Consider the following 19,520-nt stretch of genomic DNA (forward strand, 5'->3'; position numbering starts at 1 on the left):
AAATCTCCTGGAAATGTCCAGATAACCTCTTGTGTAATCCACCTTGAACCGCAAGGTAATGGCAGAATAAAAGTCAATAATGTACAGTAATGTAATAGGTATCAGTGATGTAGAATGTAGTCACGCCTCTGGCTATTTGTATAGTGGCCATAGGAGCCAGCTTATGTGAGTGTTGGTGAGTTCTGAACACCCTCTCTCCCCCCCCCAATATTGAGCAGGTTCCTTCACTGTGTCCACAATGAGGTAATTTATATTGGGGTTGGCGCCTATGATAAGTGGTGATATTCAGCCACTGTCCTGTAGCTATGCAGTTGACTTTAGAACTCCTTTTTGTTCTGCAGTTTCACTTGCTGGTTTTAAACTTCCAGTTAATAAGGAACCAAACCTCAACTGATGCCACAACAACATGAACACTTTCACAACTACTAGGGATGTTTCCCTATCGTAAACCTTTCTCCTTGTCTAGCTGTTCTGTTATAACAGCCCTTGGTCAGAGGCCACTAACTGTGGCTTCCTCCAGAAGGTGGTATGCAGAAGCGGAAATGTGGTGGTGATGGGGGACTTCAACCATCCTGGGATAGACTGGAGTATTGGGCACTCAAACTGCGCAAAAGAGACAAAATTCATAGAAGTCACGAGGGACTGTTTCATGGAGCAGCTGGTCACGGAACCAACAAGGGGCGATGCCACTCTTGACCTAATCTTCAACGGACTAGGGGGGACAGCAAAGGAGGTGGCGGTATTACCCCCACTAGGTAACAGCGATCACAACATGATCCAGTGCAGGCTTGAAATTGGATCATCAAAGGGGAAAAGAACCACAACGACGGCACTCAACTTCAAAAAAGGAAATTATGATGCCATGAGAAAAATGGTGGGAAAGAAGCTCAAAGGCAACATAGGGAAAAAGGAATCCGTAGAAAAAGCCTGGACCTTATTCAAGGAGAGTGTGCACGAAGCACAAAGCATATGCATCCCCAAGTTTAGAAAAGGGTGCAAAAAAATAGAACAAAAAACCCAATGTGGATAACAAGTGCAGTGAAGAAGGCGATAAGCGACAAGAAAGCATCGTTCAGAAAATGGAAAAAAGACCAAACAGAGGAGAACCAAAAAGGGCACAAAGAACACCAGAAAGAGTGTCACCGAGTGATTAGAAAAGCAAAAAGAGAATACGAAGAGAGATTGGCAAAGGAAGCAACAAACTTCAAGTCGTTCTTCAGATACGTCAAGGGGAAGCAACCGGCGAGAGAAGAAGTGGGACCATTGGACGATGGAGACAGAAAGGGAGTTGTAAAAGAAGAGAAAGAGATAGCTGACAGGTTAAATGAGTTCTTCACGTCAGTCTTCACGATGGAGAATATAACCACCATTCCGGAACCCGAGGAGATCGTAATAGGAGACCAAGACGATAAGCTGGTCTGTTTAGAGGTAAGCCAAGAGGATGTACTCAAGCAGATTGACAGACTAAAGAGCGACAAATCGCCGGGTCCGGATGGCATTCACCCAAGGGTACTCAAGGAACTAAAAGACGTAATAGCGGAGCCACTTCGACAGATATGCAACCTATCCTTAAAAACCGGAGAGATCCCGGAAGATTGGAAAATAGCAAATGTCACGCCCATCTTCAAGAAGGGCGCAAGGGGGGACCTGGGAAACTACAGGCCGGTGAGCCTGACCTCAGTCCCGGGAAAGATGATGGAGGCACTGATTAAAGACAGCATCTGTGAACACATAGAAAAAAATGGGCAGCTAAAACCGAGTCAACATGGCTTCTGTAAGGGTAGGTCATGCCTCACAAACTTATTGTACTTCTTTGAGGGAGTGAACAGCCAGGTGGATAAAGGGGAATCTATAGACATCATTTACCTTGACTTCCAAAAAGCCTTCGACAAGGTGCCACACGAGAGACTGCTTAAAAAGATATGGAACCACGGGGTACAAGGGGAGGTCCACCGATGGATCAAAAACTGGCTGGCAAACAGGAAGCAGAGGGTTGGCGTAAAGGGACACTACTCAGACTGGAAAGGGGTCACGAGCGGAGTTCCGCAAGGGTCGGTGCTGGGACCGCTCTTGTTCAATATCTACATAAATGATCTAGAGGCGGGAACTAAGTGTGAAGTCATTAAATTTGCAGATGACACCAAACTATACAGCAGGGCTCAAACCAAGGAAGACTGCGAGGATCTCCAAAAGGATCTAACGCAGCTGGAAAAGTGGGCCGAAAAGTGGCAGATGAGCTTCAACGTGGGGAAATGCAAGGTCATGCACGTGGGGAAAAAGAACCCGATGTTCACATACAAAATGGGGGGGAACACCACTAGGGGTTAGTAACCTGGAGAGAGACCTGGGAGTGATGGTAGACGCAACACTGAAGGCATCGGCGCAATGCGCCACAGCCTCTAGGAAAGCAAACACAATGTTGGGTATCATTAAGAAGGGTATTACGACCAGGACGAAGGAAGTCATCATGCCGCTGTATCGTGCAATGGTACGGCCGCATCTGGAGTACTGTGTCCAGTACTGGTCGCCGTACCTCAAGAAAGACATGGCGGTACTTGAGGGAGTACAAAGAAGAGCAACCAAACTGATAAAGGGAATGGAAAATCTCCCATATACCGACAGATTGAAGCAGTTGGGACTTTTCTCCCTGGAGAAGCGAAGACTTAGAGGAGACATGATAGAAACCTTCAAGATCCTGAAGGGCATAGAAAAAATAGACAGGGGCAGATTTTTCAAATTAAGGGGCGCCACAAGTACAAGGGGGCACTCGGAGAAATTGAAAGGGGACAGGTTTAGAACAAACGCTAGGAAGTTCTTTTTCACTCAGAGGGTGGTGGATATATGGAACGCGCTTCCAGAGGCTGTTGTAGACAAGAAAACATTAAATGGTTTCAAAGAAGGTTTGGATAGATTCCTAGAAGAAAAAGGGATTGGGGGGTATAGATAGGTATAGACCATTGCTCAGGCAATGGGCCTGATGGGCCGCCGCGGGTGCGGACCGCTGAGCAGGATGGACCTATGGTCTGCCACAGCGGAGGCAACTTCTTATATTCTTATGATGCAAGATGTTGCTTGTATATAATCTAATATAATAAAGCCCTAAGTGCGCATGCGCACTCCCACCTGCGTGCTCCCATTTTCCATGCGCTGTAGGGACCCGCAGGTAGGAGTGCACATGTGCCAGAGACTTGCTATACAAAGAAAATCACACAGCGCATCAGTGCTCCCTTAATGTATTGCAATTGGCGTCTGAAGGATAAAGCCTGAGATCGGACAACTGACAGTCTTGCCATACAAAGAAAATCACACAGAGTACTTCCTCCCTCCCTTTCAGGAACTTTGCCGTCGCCGCCGCCATCGTTCCCTGTAAGAACAGTCGCGCGCACGCACCAGAAGGTGATGTTTTCACACTCGCGCACCAGTGCTCCCTTAATGTATTTTCCGATTGTATTTATAAGTTCCAAAGATGCAGCGGAGGCTCCTTTCACGATCCCTGCCTGCGTCGGAGACAGGCAGGGATCGTGAGAAGAGCCGCCGTGGCAACTATAAACTTACTAATAATTCGCAGTCAGAGCGCTCCGCGTGCCATGGTACCATTCGCCTGGGCGTCGCGTGGGGCCAGATAGAGCCAAGCTTGGCACGCGCAGTGTACAACGGTACCAACAAAGGTTTTCTGACAGTACTACCATCCCGTCGGGGGAGGGGTGGAGAGGGGAAGCTCCACGTTAGAGAACCTCTGCTTGGTTCTAATCTCTGTCTGCCGATTGGCTGTGCTTTGCTGCCTCTCTAGCTTTCCATTGGTGTGGAGCGGGTTGCGGGGTTCCCAGCTAGGTGGCAAGTCACATTCACAAAAGAAGGGGAGTTAGAAATATTTTTAGGTTTGACAGTTTGCTTTTTAATAAATCATTTTAGTGATTAATAGGTGTTAATGTACAGCTGCTGTACAGTTAAGTAAATTATTGTAATTATTGTGGTTAAAAAAAAAAAATGTGGGAAGTGAAAGGCCCACACTCATTCCCATTGTTCCCCTAACCACAAGTGCCCCCTAACTAGGGTTACCATATAGCTCCCAAAAAAAGGAGGATGGATCGAGACATGTATGTTTTACTTCCATTGAAAGCACTGGACGTAAGGAGGACAGATTGGGACATCTACATTGTTTGTATGCATATTTAGGAAGGGGACAGCGTTTTACAATAAAATACTGTCATTTACAATGTTTAAGAAAATTTTAAAAAATAATATATTTTTCAGTCACTTCGGGTTTTTAAATTGCACCTATATGCCCACGTGGCAAACAGATCTGCTGGACAAATGGGAAATCTAAAAATTTCTTAAGCCCACTACATGCAACAAAAAATAGGAAAATAGAAAAACTTATAATAAATCAACCATATAATGGATATTAAAGTTCTCATGGTAAGTTTCTAGTAAATTGTTTTCACTCTTAAGTCTGCACATATATTCTAGCACCTATTAATCTAACGGGCTTAAACACTAGTATCTATCATAATAAAACCCTTAGCGTGCATGCACACTTTAATCTCCGTGCCTCTGTGCTTTGTGCTACCATGCCACACACGCACAGTACAATAAATCGCCTGCCGCCAATCACCCATGCCTGCCTCAGTTGATTTCCTGCCTTCTGCCCCGATCTCTGACGCCGGCTGACTTCCTGCCTTCTGCCTATGCTGCCGGGACGCCTCTTCTTCTCACCCCCGGACAAGCAGCAGCTGCAGCCACGGTTTCATCCAGCAGCCTCGGGACCTTTGCTAGCCTGGCCCACTTTGATAATGTGAGGCGGGCCAGCCTAGCAAAAGCCCCAAGGCTGCCTGGGCTAGCGGATGCTGGACAGGGGGAGCAGAGAAGGGCTACTGCTGGACAGGGGGAGCAGGGAAGTGGTGCTGCTGGACAAGGGGGAGGTAAAAGGAAGGGAGAAGGGCTACTGCTGGACAGGGGGAGCAGGAAGCAAAGAAAGAAAAAGAAAGGCCTCAACGCCCCATTGTGCTAAAAGTTTACACCCGTTAATGTTACAGGCTTAAACACTAGTATGTTATATATCCCTTTTCTTATACACTTTGCTTACTGTATTTACTTGCAGATTATGCTTGGTAGGTACTCTATTCATACTTGATCAGTTTGTAATAAATGTTATTTTTAAATTGATATATAGGTGGAGTACCTTTTATTGATACTCCTAGTGCCACCTCTCCTACCTCTACTGGAAGCTCGGAAGCAACCTCTTCTATTGTCAGTCCTTCTACAGACAGTGGTCTAGAATTGTCATCCCAGACTACTTCTAAAGAGGATCTCACTGACATTGACCAAGCTAGCTGTTTTCCTGTAATAACACCTTCACAAGAGTTTGGGACCTCTATGGAGCAGAACTCAACTGATTCTCAGGTATGATCCAAAAAATTCAGTTTTTAGGGTATTTATTCTCATTCCCATCTGTTTTTTTCATCATCACATAGTGTTCTAAACCGCTTTTTTAAAACACTAAGAAGTTTGTTCTGGCTGCTGGTGGCCAAAAGTTAAGTTCCTTATCCATTTATTCACAAAATATACAAATAAGATCAGACCATTTAAATCACTAAGAAGTCGTAAAAGGCTGCGATATGCACTAGCGCATGCATATCGCAGCTGAAAAGAGCTTACCATGGGGGACACTAAGGCATAAATACTCAAGGATTAGGGCCCGAATATATCCCTTATTCACTCAAAAACAAGCCCCATACGGACAAACGATACACACACCCAGCAACACTACAAGGCCTTACTTACAACCCACAACATTCACACTCCCCAAAGAGAAAGGGAAAAAGGAAAAAGAAAAGAAGTGGAGAAAAAGGCCTCAGTTCAGCTTCATCTGGCCAAAAAAACTCCACTCCTACAAAAGCTGTTTATGTGTAAATGCTGAAAAATAGTCCAAGAAAACAAGGCAACTAAAGTAGCCTGCCAGGTGGTATCAAACAACACACCTAATACAGATTAAAGTCAGTGGGTGAATGTAACAAAAGGCAGTATAGTCCAACTCATAACATCCATAGCAAAAGCAAGAAAAAATAACATAGCTGCTAATGGCCTCCAAATCCAGGCCAGGCAGTCCTTACATCCAACAGGGAACCCTCCGTTTCGCATCAAATCGCTGCATCAGGGGTGTTCATATCATTGCTTCACATCCAGATATTCCTGACCCACCATACTCCTCAAACATCCTCACCACTTCATCGATCAGAACTGCTGTTTGATACCATCTGGCAGGCTACTTTAGTTGCCTTGTTTTCTTGGACTATTTTTCAGCATTTACACATAAACAGCTTTTGTAGGAGTGGAGTATTTTTGGCCAGATGAAGCTGAACTGAGGCCTTTTTCTCCACTTCTTTTCTTTTTCCTTCTTCCCTTTCTCTTTGGGGAGTGTGAATGTTGTGGGTTGTAAGTAAGGCCTTGTAGTGTTGCTGGGTGTGTGTATCGTTTGTCCGTGTGGGGCTTGTTTTTGAGTGAATAAGGGACACTAAGGCATCCCATGGTAATTTTGCAGTGTACACACCCTAAAAAAGCATCAAAAAGAGGCTAGAATATAAATCGAGACCCCCATTTTTGGTTTATATTCGAGTATATACGATAGTTGCTTGTTATAAGCACTGAATAAGCTATTTAAATAATTAAATTAGATACCTAGATCAACTATGGCACCTAACTTTAGGTGTCTTTTATAGAATCAGGACCTTAGTGTGTATGGAGACAGGCTTTGGCATGCATGCTAAATCAAAATGCGCTAGCACATATGCATAAATAAAGGTAAAACATTTGATATACCGCCTTTCTGTGGTAAAACCAACATGGTTTACACAAGGTTCCTTCTATGTCTGTAGTGGTTTCATCATCTAAATGAAGGAATATTAATTGCAGGTTAGAATTTGATAGGTACATGTTAACTACATACGAATTGCCATGTTGGGACAGATCGAAGGGCCATCAAGCCCAGTATCCTGTTTCCAACAGTAGCCAACCCAAGTCCCAAGTACCCAGCTAGATCCCAAGTAGAGAGATGCAATAAGACAGAAATCCCACCCATCCCCGCCAGAATACCCTCCGTTCCCGCCCGTCCCCGTAAAAAGCAGCAATTCTGACAGGATCATCAATTCCAGCTAAATGCTAATGTGTCCATTATATTCTATGGACACATTAGCTTTTAGCGAGCGCTAAATTGGCTAGCGCACCTTAGTTAAAGAGGGGATTTATAAGTTAATTACCTGAACAGAAAACAAAGAGATTCCACAAGGAAACAGCAGCGCAAACACAGAAGAAACTGTGGAATTGATGATCCTGATGAAATCTTTATTTGACAAAGATGCAGATGAATTCAAAAACAAAACACAATATGAAAATATAAAACACAGTAAAAAACGATTTCACCAGGATCATCAATTCCACAGTTTCTTTTTTGTTTAAGTTAATTACCTGACTGCTAGCTGCCGAATCCCCCTTTCTCTCTGAAGACATATTGGATAATGGGTGTGAAGGAGAGGGAGGGTGGAAGGAAGGAAAGATGGGGGCAGGAGGAAAGAGATGGGACAGAAAGATGTTGGGTGAAGGGGAAGAAATAAGGAAATGTAAAGCTACTAGAAAAGGAGTGAGGAGAGAAGTGGAAATGATAGAACTCTGTGGTTATTGAGGGAATAGAAAGGACATGAGTGAGAGGATGAAAGCAAACACAGGTGGTAGAAATGTGGTAATGGGGAATAGGAGACCAAGTAAAAGTGAGATGGGATATGGGAGAATTAGAGCATGAGAGAAAGAAAAGGAAAGTTGATAATCACTTCCTCCTGCCCGCTGTGCTCACTGCTGCTCTGTCCTCATCTCGGGTCTGGAAAAAAAAAAATTGCTTGATTCCTTGTCTTCTGCCTCCTTTGAGTCAGGCTCTTCGAGTTTGAGTCTCACCAGTATCAGGGCCTTTGGAGTGCTGGGCCATTATTGGAATGTGCTACCGGAGGAAGTGATCAGGCAGAGTACGGTACAGGGATTCAAACAGGGATTGGACGGATTTCTGAGGGATAAAGGGATCGTGGGATACTGAGAGAGGTGCTGGGATGTAACACAAGTATAGAAAGCTAATCAGGCAATAAGTATAGAAACCCAATCAGGTCGTGCATGTGCAAGACCGGAGGGTTAGGACTTCGATGGGAAGATAGGACTTCAATGAGAAACCAAGGTGGCAAGGGAGCCCCTTCTGGTGATTCAGACAGGTCGTGACCTGTTTGGGCCGCCGCAGGAGCGGACTGCTGGGCAGGATGGACCTATGGTCTGACCCGGCGGAGGCACTGCTTATGTTCTTATGGCTTGGGGAAATCCATTGCTTATTCCTAGGATAAGCAATATAAAATCTGTTTTGCTACTTGAGGTCTGCACGGAAATGGGGATTGTGCCCCCCCCCCCCCCGGCCCATGGAACTCCCACGGGGACCCTCACGGCCCACAGAACTTCTACAGGGATGGAAACAGGGTTCGACTTACTGAGGCCTACCTAAATTCCGGCGATGCAGCTGAGAGACCAGTCCGGTGCCACGGTGGAAAGTCATGCTGAGCAATGAGCTCAGCACGCACACAGCTGAAAGCCTTGCTTGCTGATTAGTCCGGCGGCGCTCAGATGTGTATTTAGTGATCCGCCCAGCATTCCAAAGGCCATATAGTAAATTTTTGAGAAAAGAGGAAAATAATTTTCTGGGACTTTCAGAACCTCAGAGAGATATCTCTTAAACATATCCAATGCTGAGGTAGTAATTAATTTAGGAAAATTAATCAATCTCAAATTTTGTCTCTATGACAAGTTTTCCAACTGATCCATTTTTAAAGTTATATTCCCATTTTTTTTTTTTTCTTGCTCTACTGATTTTTTTTCTCCAGTTTGCTCACTTTTTGATGTATAATTATAGTCTCAGATATTAACCAACATAATGTGTTGATAAAGTTTGTATTTGAGTTCCCAGGGAAATTTGTAAAGATGAAATTGCATCCCAGATGTAGTTAAAGTCGACCATTGGAGGTTTCTACAGGGGAGATAGTGAATAGCTAAGTTTTTTAAATCTTTCAATCCCACAGTCCCTACTTGTATGTTCAATAGTGATGTCTTTTGGCGTTCCCCAACCAATTCCAGGGTTCCACGCGGCGGTAGTTGTGGTAAGGAGGCAGCAGAAACCCTCCGGACTGCCAGATCTTCATCCTCCTCCTCTTCGCAGCTTTCAGAAGTAGCTGCATAGCTCCCCTCGCTCCCTGTGTCCTGCAGCACTGGTCGGGGGAGTGGCTGCGCCAGCGTGTTACGCTCCTCTGGTGAAAGAGTAGTGGTCTCGAATGAGGTGTCCGGGCTCTCCAATATGCCCCCACCTCGCGCTGAGGACTTTCCGTCCAGTTCTTCTTGAGAGCCGCTTTGGACGAACGCGTCTATCGGCCCAGGCAATTGCTGAGTCCTGAGTTCCATGGAATAGATCAGGGTCTTGGATTTTCGCTTCACCATAAAGATGATGAAAGGTAAAAGGCTAGATAGTATTCAGCGTTCCTCCCAACAGTTTCAGGTCGCCATCTTAGTTAGGCTTCTCCCCCTTAGAAAAATGATCTGCCCGCCTTTTGTGTGTACATACTTCTAGAGAGAGAGAGAGTTTATATATATTTTGTTTTTTCATTTAAGTGTATGTCAAATGAAGCTCTGAGGGAAGATCAGACTCAGTCTGCTTCTGTGGAGTCCATTCCGGAGGTTCTGGAAGACAGTGCCTCTGTGGCAGAACATTCAGACACTGCCTCTGTTCATGACATGGATTATGTGAACCCAAGGGGAGTGAGGTTTACTCAATCCACACAGAAAGAAGGTGAGATTTATTTAAAAATATTGCTGTAATTTTAGAAACAAATGCAACTGTCAAGTAACAAGAATTACAGTTGGTAACACCTTATACATTGGCTGCTAATGGAAGAGGATTATACAGTGGTACCTCGGTTTACGAGTGCACTGGTTTGCGAGTGTTTTGCAAAACGAGCAAAACATTTGCAAAATCGGCACCTCGGAAACTGATCGTGGCTCGATTTACGAGCGCCCCCGCTCGATCCGGCACCCTCCCCCCCCCCTGCGATCCGGCACCCTCCCCCCGCGATCTGTCACCCCCCCCGACGTGATCCTGCACCCCCTCCCGACTCGTTTGGGCACCCCCCGCCGCTTCTTACAGTCTGAGCCTTGAGCATGCGCAGATGCTCAAGGCCCAGCAGAAGAGGAGGCCGATCTTCGGGCACTGGCACCAAGCACAGGACATGCCGGTGCCGGTACCCAGATGACTAAGAAGCGGCCGGGGGGGTGCTCGATCGCGGCGGGGGGGGGGGGGGCCCAATTGAGTCGGAGGGGGGGGTGCAGGATCACGTCGGGGGGGGATGCTGGATCGTGGCCGGGGGGGGGGCGGATCGCAGGGGGGGCCTTCGGGGGGAGCAATGCCGGTTCTCGTGGGGGGGGGGAATGTATCAAAGCGAGTTTCCATTATTTCCTATGTGGAAACTCGCTTTGATAAACGAACATTTTGGATTACGAGCATGCTCCTGGAACAGATTATGCTCGTAATCCAAGGTACCACTGTATTTATTTATTGGGATTTATTAACCACCTTTATGAAAAGATTCAGTCAGTGGTGTATAGCAGGTAGGTCTGAGGAAGACCTTTTGGTGATGGATGTAGGGTGGTGGTGGGTAGGGCACAGGTGCCAAGAGTGATCACGAGGGGGAGGAATGAGATGCCAGGAATGATCATGAAGGGGAGGGTGTGGGGCACTGAGAGTTTATTAAAATTTGATATCCCACAATGATCAATGTGGCTAACAAAACACTAAAAGCAATTAAAACAGATAAGAACAAGAAAAGAACGCCATAATCAATAGAAATGACCTAACCTAAATTTTTTTAAAAAAACCAAACAACCCAATTTTTTGATGTGGTCTTCTAAACACAGCTTTCTCATCTCTGCCAACAGTGATTGCGGGGGTGGGGGTGGGGGTGGGGTGTTGCTGTGGCTGAAACTGAGCTGCAAATTTTGGTTGCTAGTTTGCTCTCGATCAAAAACAAGAATCCTGGTTTGTCACCCTGTATATGCAAGGCATCTGAACAGAGGCTGAGAGGTTTCTCCACATCTGTTGTCTGGAGCTAAAAGCAATGTTTTACCTTTTACAGTTTAGTCAGTGGTGTTTCAAACATTCAGGTGTTAATATTTTATGTCAACAAGGAGTTAGCAGAATATTTTCAGCTAGTTCAAGAGTCAGCGCAAATATCCAAGTCAGAGATCCAAGCCATCTGGGAAGCAAAACCACATAGGAATTTTTTGCATGTGAACCCCTCTTGTTCAATTAGGTCACACCTAAAAATTTATGCAGTACAAGCTGGAATCAGAAAATAATGGTATATATTGAGGAGCCAAGGCCAGTATTGGGCAGACTTGCAAGGTCTGTGTCCCGTATATGGCCATTCAGTTGAGAATGGGCTGGGGAGGGCTTGGATGGGTTAGATGGGCTGGAGTGAGCTTTGAAGAAGACTTCAGTAGATGGATCCTAAGCACAATACCTGACAGCGCTCTGTGTTTCTGGCCCAGAAATATCTAGGAAAAGTACAATTTAAATCAAATCAGTAATTTAAAGAGAGAGTATGGTTGGGTAGACTGGATGGACAATTTGGGTCTTTATCTGCCATCATTTACTATGTTACTACTACTTATCATTTCTATAGCGCTGTTAGATGTGTGCAGCACTGTACAGTACATTAACATGTAAGAGACAATCCCTGCTCAATAGAGCTTATGATCTAATTAAAACAGACAAACAGGACAAATAGAGGTTAGGGAATTACAGAGGGAATGATAAAACAGACATACTTTACAAGTGAATGAGAATTAGGAGTTAAAAGCAGCCTTGAAAAAGTGGGCTTTTAGTCTAGATTTAAATACTGAGAGAGACGGAGCTTGATGTACTGACTTGGGCAGTCTGTTCCAGTCATATGGTGCAGGAAGATAGAAGGGTCGGAGTCTGTGTTTGACAGTAGATGAGAAATAAGAGAGACTTACTTGATGAATTGTGTTCCCAGAGAGGAGTATAAGGAGAGATACTGAAATTTGCTCAGGGATAGACCATGGGCAAAGTTGTGGTTTACATATAAAAATTTACACCTGCTTTTGAGCAGACAATGGGCTAGATGCACTAAAGTCAGCGATCTTCGCTAAACCTGTTTTCACTGCTTTAGCGCCGATTGCTTTTACAGATCCAATTCACAAAAGGGCCCACCATGCGTTTTTCCCCTCCATCACCCTTTCCAATCCAGCCATGCAAATTATCCAAAACTCCATGTAAAGTAGCCAAGCGATTGATGCATCGACATCGCTTGGCCATTCCCCCCCCCCAAAAAAAGGATTTTTAGAGAACGGAAAACCAACAGGTGTTACCGATAGGTCTGCCGACGACCCCCAACAAACGGGGCATGAGAGAAAATTGGCAGGAAGGATGCTCACTCCCTCCTGTCACACAATACCCCCACACCATGCCGTCCCCCCATGCCAAGCACCCCTGAGCCACTGTCCCCCAACCCCCCAAAATGGCAGGAGGGTTGCCCACTCCTTCCTGCCACCGGATGTCCCCCCCAAACCCCCTCGAACCTCCCTGTACCTTTTTAAAAAGTTGGAAGCAGGAAGCCCGCTCTGAGGCTCCACCTTCCTCTCCCTGGTGCATCATGTGATTCATGGAGAGGGGCCAAAGGCCCTGATTGGTTCAGTCGTCTAAGGCCCCTCCCAAGCCAATCAGGACCTTAGGCTTCTCCCTCAGTATTCTGGATACTGAACCAATCAGGGCCTTAGGCTCCTCCCTCAATATCCAGGAGACTGAACCAATCAGGGCATTTGGCCACTCCCTGTGCATCACCTGATGCACCGGGGAGGGGAATCCCATTATTTAGGACTGGCAGGCATGAAGCAGGAGCCTCAGAGCGGACTGCCTACTTCCAATTTTTTAAAAAAGTACTAGAGATGTTCGTGGGGTGGGAGGGCGTCTGGTGGCAGGAGGGAGTGGGCATCCCTCCTGCTATTTTTTTGGGGGGGTTCTGTGAGAGGCTCGGGGCAATTGATCAGTCGTGTTTGTATGCAAATGATTTGCACCTCCGGCCAGAGAATTGACCAACAATGATCCAATCAGAATCTTTAGTGCATCCAAGCCATAATCCCTGCACCTTCAATCTTGACACAATTTCTATAAGATTTGTGCTAGTATTTGCTAGTTAGATTTGTGCTAGACATAAAAATGCCTATTTATAGAAACAAAGAAACATGATGGCAGATAAAGGCCAATGAACCATCCAGTCTGCCCATCTGCAGTAACCATTGTCTCTTCCTCTCTCTAAGAGATCCCACGTTCATATCCCATGCTTTCTTGAATTCAGACACAATCTTTGAATCTTTATAAAATATGCTAAATATAAGTGTTTTTCTGTCTTGTTAACTTAGATGTCCTGATATAAATTACTCCCTTAATGAAAGACTCTGCAAGCTTCTCAACTTCCCACAAGGTTACTGAATCCACAGATTCTGCAATCCATTTTCCAGCACTAAGGAAGAATATGTCATAGAAGGAAGGCCTTATATAGACATATAGACTTTTTTAAAAAAAAATTATAATTTTCAATTATACTAAAATACTTACAGAATAACAAATAAATTATATTTATCACAGATATAATCATTTACTCTAGTCCACATCAAGGGATTACCTTGCCTTTTTAAAGCAAGAAAAGAATCTAAGCAAAAATATTGTTTTTGAACATTTTCCCTAAATCCCCAGTGGCTCAATTAAACTAAAAACTCATATGCCATTTGAATTTTCCTTCACTGACTTCTGGGATCTAGAAACATAAATTTGTTTTAGCATAATCAAGTAAACTTGTTCCTATTGCTACTATTTTAGACTTTAATTGAAGAAATGCTTTTCTATGAAACTGAAATCTGGAGACATCTAGAAAATAAACCTTTAGAATAGTTAACTTTGCTCTTCTGTCTGAATTGTAACCAGTAAAGTAACTCGCTTATTAATTACTTCAAGAGATGATTCTAAAATATTTGACATATCAAAGCTACCATGTTTCCCCGAAAATAAGACCTACTCCGAAAATAAGCCCTAGCATGATTTTCGGGGTAGGTCTTAATATAAGCCCTACCCCCGAAAATAAGCTCTAGTTGTAGGCAGCTGCGTTTCACACCGCCCCGCCGTGCAGCCGAACCACTGAACCCCCACTGACCCTCCATCCTTCCCTCCCAACTGATCCTTGCCGACCGTGATCATAAATACCTTGCTTGCAGAGGCGCATCAGGCCAGCAGCACTCGCAGGCTGCTTCACGGCTTTCTCGCTGGGGCCATCTGTGTACTGATGACATCATCAGTACACAGACAGCCCCAGTGAGAAGGCCGTGAAGCAGCCTGTGAGTGCTGCTGGCCCGACTCTCCTCTGCAGCAAGGTATTTATGATTGCAGTCGACGGGGATCTGTTAGGAGGGAAGGATGGAGGGTCATTGGTGGTGCGGCGGCAGGTGCTCAAGGGTTCTGTTGTATGAGGAATGGTTGGGAGGGAAGGATGGAAGCCGGGGAAGGGTTCTGCACAGGTTGATGTAGGGAGGGAAGGATGGAAGCTGGGCAAAGGGTTCTGCTGCACAGGGGGATGGGAGGGAGGGAAGGATGGAAGCTGGGCAAGGGTTCTGTACAGGGGGATGGGAAGAAGGGAAGCTGGGCAAAGTTCTGCACAGGGGGATGGGAGGGAGGGAAAGATGGAAGCTCGGTAAAGGGTTCTGCATGAGGGAGGGAAGAATGGAAGCTGGGTAAGGGTTCACGGGGATGGGAGGGAGGGAAGGATGGAACCTGGACAAAGGGTTCTGCTGCACGAGGAATGGGAGGGAGGGAAAGATCGAAGCTGGGCAAAGGTTCTGCACAGGAGTTGGGATGGAGGGAAGGATGTAAGCTGGGCAAAGCATTCTGCTGCATGAGGGATGGGAGGGAGGGAAAAATGGAAGCTGGGCAAAGGTTCTGCTCCACTAGGGGATGGGAGGGTTGGAGGGGTAGAAAGATGCTGCAGAGGGAAGGCACAAGGGGATGGGTGAAAGGGGAAGAAATATATTGCACATGTGGGGGAAAGCAACGAGGAAGAATTGGAGTGAAGGAGAGGAAGGGAGAAATGATCATGTATATGAAAAAATAAGCCCTACCTGAAAATAAGACCTAGTGCCTTTTTTGGGCTCTAAATGAATATAAGATACTGTCTTAATTTCGGGGAATTTCAGGTAAGATAATAGCATCAGTAACTCATTCCTCCTTTGTTTCTTTAACCCCCTTTGGCAGGTAATAAGCAGTAGTAATTACAAATAATTCAACATTAACGAATTGAAAGATACTGTATCTGTAAAATACATCTTCAATAATGTGTTACTCGGTATTCGCAAATTACATGCCGTTTCTGAATTTTCAATCATTTCCATCTGCATATGAATCAACAGCAAGAGCTAATTGATAGATTTTTAACTGAGAATCTGCTTTAATCTGATGTTGTTCCAAACCAACTCTATTATCCCGTATTGCGATTTCTGGGAGGTTTGTTAAGTGAATTGAGAAAACCTTAAGTAAATTATCCTATAAAACCTTCTTCATTTGAAAAACAATATTACCAATATCTTTCAAAGAAAACTTAGTTGAAGCCTAGAAGAACTTGGCAGTGCAGATGTAGAGTGATCAGCTAAATCGAAAGACGTCATCTTAATTGGAGTAGGAATTGGAATCACGTGTTTGCTTTCACCGAGAAATGAATTGGAAGTTCTCTTGGGAGAACTTTCAGAGACGAAGAGTCACCAGCACAAGGAGACTTGTAGCTCTCAAACCTGAACCAGCTGAGGTGGTGGCGTTCAACCACCTGACAATAAGGAGATGGATAGGGGGGTTAAAGTACTCACCCAGCTGCTTTTTTAGATTGTAAATGTAAGTCCATGGGGCCTGTAACTTGAACTGGTCAAACTTTAATTGATTTTTCACTTTTCTGCTTCCCCATGAAATCTGGAACAGTAAAGTCTCCCTCCCCATGCTCAAGCAGCTCCAAAGGGGTGTGTTTTGCCCTTTTGGTCATGCCCCTTTGGGCACACATCCACAGCCCCATGGTCATGTTCAAGTTCAATTTATTTGATATATTGCCAATATAAAACCAAAATTAAAATCTAAGCGGTGTACAATAAAAGAGGGAGGGGCATTAAAACAAGCAAACAGACTAACAAACAAATACAATTGGAAACAAAAAAGGGTATAAAGGGAAGAGGAAATATAAAGAAAAAGTTCCTAAAAAAAATTGACGAAAATGCCTGAGAAAAGTAGTGAGCCTTTAGCTTGGCTTTAAATGTTGGAAATTATCTTTTTTGGTATGAAGATAGGAAATGAATTTCAAAGAGTAACTGAAAAAGAAGAATTTCTGTGAACATCAAGAAATAGCTAGCTGCCTGAAAGAAGGAATATACAGCAAATGTATTGAATGAAAAGTTTTTTTTGTGGTGAATATTGGATCATAAAGCTGAAAAGAAATTAAGGAAGCCCATTAGGTAGAATATGAAAGGATAGGATATTATATTTGAAAGGAATGCTATAAGAAATAGGAAGAATATGTTCAATTTTTAAAAGAGGGGTAATATGATCATATTTAGAACAGCGATAAAGCAGTCTAACTGCAGTATTTTGTACTAATTGTAATTGTAGCTGATAATTAGGAAGACCAATGAAAATGGAATTGCAGTAATCAAGTTTAGATAGAATTAAAGAGTGAATACGAATACGAAGAGAATTAACATGAAAAAACGAATGAATAAAATGAATTTGATGGAGAGCAAAAAAAAAAAAAGATGAAACTAACTTCGAGATATGAGCTTCAAAGGATAAAGTATTATCTATTACTACTCCCTGAATCTTGGTTGTAGTTGTAAATTATAAGGAGACGACCATACAGAATTTAGGTGGATTTGAAAATGGGGAACTTGAAGACAAAAACATTACAGAAGTTTTCTGAGAATTGATTTTTAGTTTGTTAGATGAAAGCTAGTCAGCAATTTTATCCAATTTAGCAGAGATAGATGAATAAAGAGCTGATGAATGAGAGTCTATGGAAAAAGAAGATGGATACCATCTGCATAAAGAATGTAAAACCAAGAGACTGAAGAAGAGTTAAAGGAGCAAGATAAATATTAAATAATATAGGTCCCAGAATGGAACCTTAAGGAACATTGGATTGAAGAGAGTGAGAACTGGAAAAAGTACTAGAATAATGAACAGTGTATATGTGGTTAGGTAAATAAGATTGAAACCTTTTTATGAGGCAAGTAAGTAAGAGGAAAAGAAGGCCGCTTTGGTTCTCAAAAGTAGATGAGAATGTAAGGAATAAGAGGTTAGCTTTCATAAACTACAAAAGATCACAGAAAGAGTTAGACAGGCAAAAATATCTGGAAAAGTTAAGAGAGGCTGATTGTGTAGTCAGGAAAGCAAAGATGCAAATGGAAGAAGAAAGAGCTGACATGGTAAAATGGAAAGACAAGTATTTTTTTATTTTTTAGATATATTAGTGATAGGAAGAAGTGCAAAAGTGGCATTGTGAGATTCAAAGGTGAAAGGGAGAAATATGTAGAAGCTGATTAAAAAAAGACTGAATTGCTTAACAAATATTTCTGTTCTGTGTTCATGGCTGAAGCACCGGAATACCGCACTGCTGTATTTGGTAAGGCTACTGCTGACCTACTGGGAAGATGGATTCATATTGATATGATCTCAGGAAAAGATGCCCTGAAGCTTATTAACGTATATGCCCCTAATAATAATCGGGCTGATTTTTTTTAAGAAACTCTAACAAACGATTCTGTCATTAGCTTCAACTAATTTAATTGTGGCTGGTGACTTCAATGCTGTCATGGACTTATTGTTAGACAAGCAACCTAGTGAACAACTCAAGTCTCTAGGATTAGATAATTTGGTAAACTCGTGTGGATTAAAATATATTTGGAGGTGGTTTCATTTTAAAGCTCAGGAGTTTTCTTTTTGCTCCCAAGTTCACCAATCATTCTCAAGAATCGATTATGTTTTTGTTTCAGATAACTTAACACACCAGGTTATAAAATCTAGTATAGATCCGATCCTTCTGATGGATCATGCAGGTATTTGGATAAAGTATCAGTTAAATGAAACAGATTGTATTAGACCTGTATGGAGATTCAATAATACATTACTTGCAGAATCAAGTTTTATTGAGGAAATTTAAAATAAAATAGTTGAATATTTTCAGCTTAATAGCTCAGAGGAAATCTCGTTAGAAACCATTTGGGATGCTTTAAGGGTACTATAGCTGAATCTTTAACTATTATTTTGCCAAAGCCAAATAAAGATTCCATGTTGGTTTCAAACTACAGGCCTATTTCTTTAATTAATGTGGATGGAAAACTCCTGGCTCTCCCTTATGTGATCGGTATACACCAAACGGGGTTTGTTGCTTGAAGACATTCTTCAAACAACATCAGACTGGCCTTCCACATGTTAAATTTAACAAAAGCCATGGAAGATCCGGCCTTCTCTGTATCTATGGATGCAGAGAAGGCCTTTGATCGTATGGAATGGGCCTTCATGTATCAAGCAATGGATTGGTTTGGTATTGATTCCGGATTTATACAAATGATTCAAACCTTGTATAGTTCCCCTTCTGCCAGATTATATATTAATAATACTTTTTCAAAACTTTTTGTCTGGAGAGGGGAGTTAGACAAGGGTGTCCATTATCTCCTTTGCTTTTTGACATTGTACTTGGACCCTTGATACTGGCTATACGGCAGGCGAAGGAGATACAGAGAATTCCTTATGCAGGTCAGGAGTATAAAATCTCTGCTTATGCAGATGATATCTTGCTTCATTTGAAAAATTCTGAATCCACCATTCCACATTTACTGGAATTGATTGATAGATTTGGAAAATTTTCTGGATATAAAATAAATTGGAGTAAATAGGAGGTCTTGCCACTTGTACAAAAGGAGGTCTTACCACTTGTACAAAAGGATTATTTGAGTCATCCCCATTTCCCTTGCACTACCCCTCTAATTATGTCTCTTGTAACATAGCCACATCAACCTTATGCCTTTGTAAATGCTTTAGAATCTTGGAGCGCTTTATAGGTGAATTAATGCCCTCACATTCCAGGTAACCACTTTTCACCATAGAGATTGAGAGGCCCAACGCACACTCCACCCCACATACAAAACCAAAGTCACAGCTGTTCCAGACTCCAGATGTGTCTCCCACCTATCAAACCAAAACCAACTCTGGATGAGACAATCCAAACCCAAGGAACCCATAAAAAGTTGCTCCTTCAACCCCTCACCCCTCCAGTCCCTCCCTAACACTCCCCAAACCCCTATATCCATTCCCACACCCACACTCAACCCCCACCCATCAACCGCCTTCCAAC

At 43.5% G+C, this 19,520-nt stretch overlaps 1 protein-coding gene across 6 annotated transcripts in view; it reads left to right on the forward strand.

The window, feature by feature from the left end:
* Positions 1 to 19,520, forward strand: part of GBF1 (golgi brefeldin A resistant guanine nucleotide exchange factor 1) — a 516,681-nt gene that overhangs the window by 288,114 nt on the left and 209,047 nt on the right. For all 6 annotated transcript variants that reach the window (XM_033940425.1, XM_033940426.1, XM_033940429.1 and 3 more), the window contains 2 exons: positions 5,174 to 5,403; positions 9,685 to 9,862. In XM_033940425.1, the coding sequence (XP_033796316.1) occupies positions 5,174 to 5,403; positions 9,685 to 9,862 (408 nt within the window). The remainder of the gene's footprint in view (positions 1 to 5,173; positions 5,404 to 9,684; positions 9,863 to 19,520) is intronic.

The sequence above is a fragment of the Geotrypetes seraphini genome, chromosome 4 (genome assembly GCF_902459505.1).
Source record: "Geotrypetes seraphini chromosome 4, aGeoSer1.1, whole genome shotgun sequence".
Taxonomy (NCBI): domain Eukaryota; kingdom Metazoa; phylum Chordata; class Amphibia; order Gymnophiona; family Dermophiidae; genus Geotrypetes; species Geotrypetes seraphini.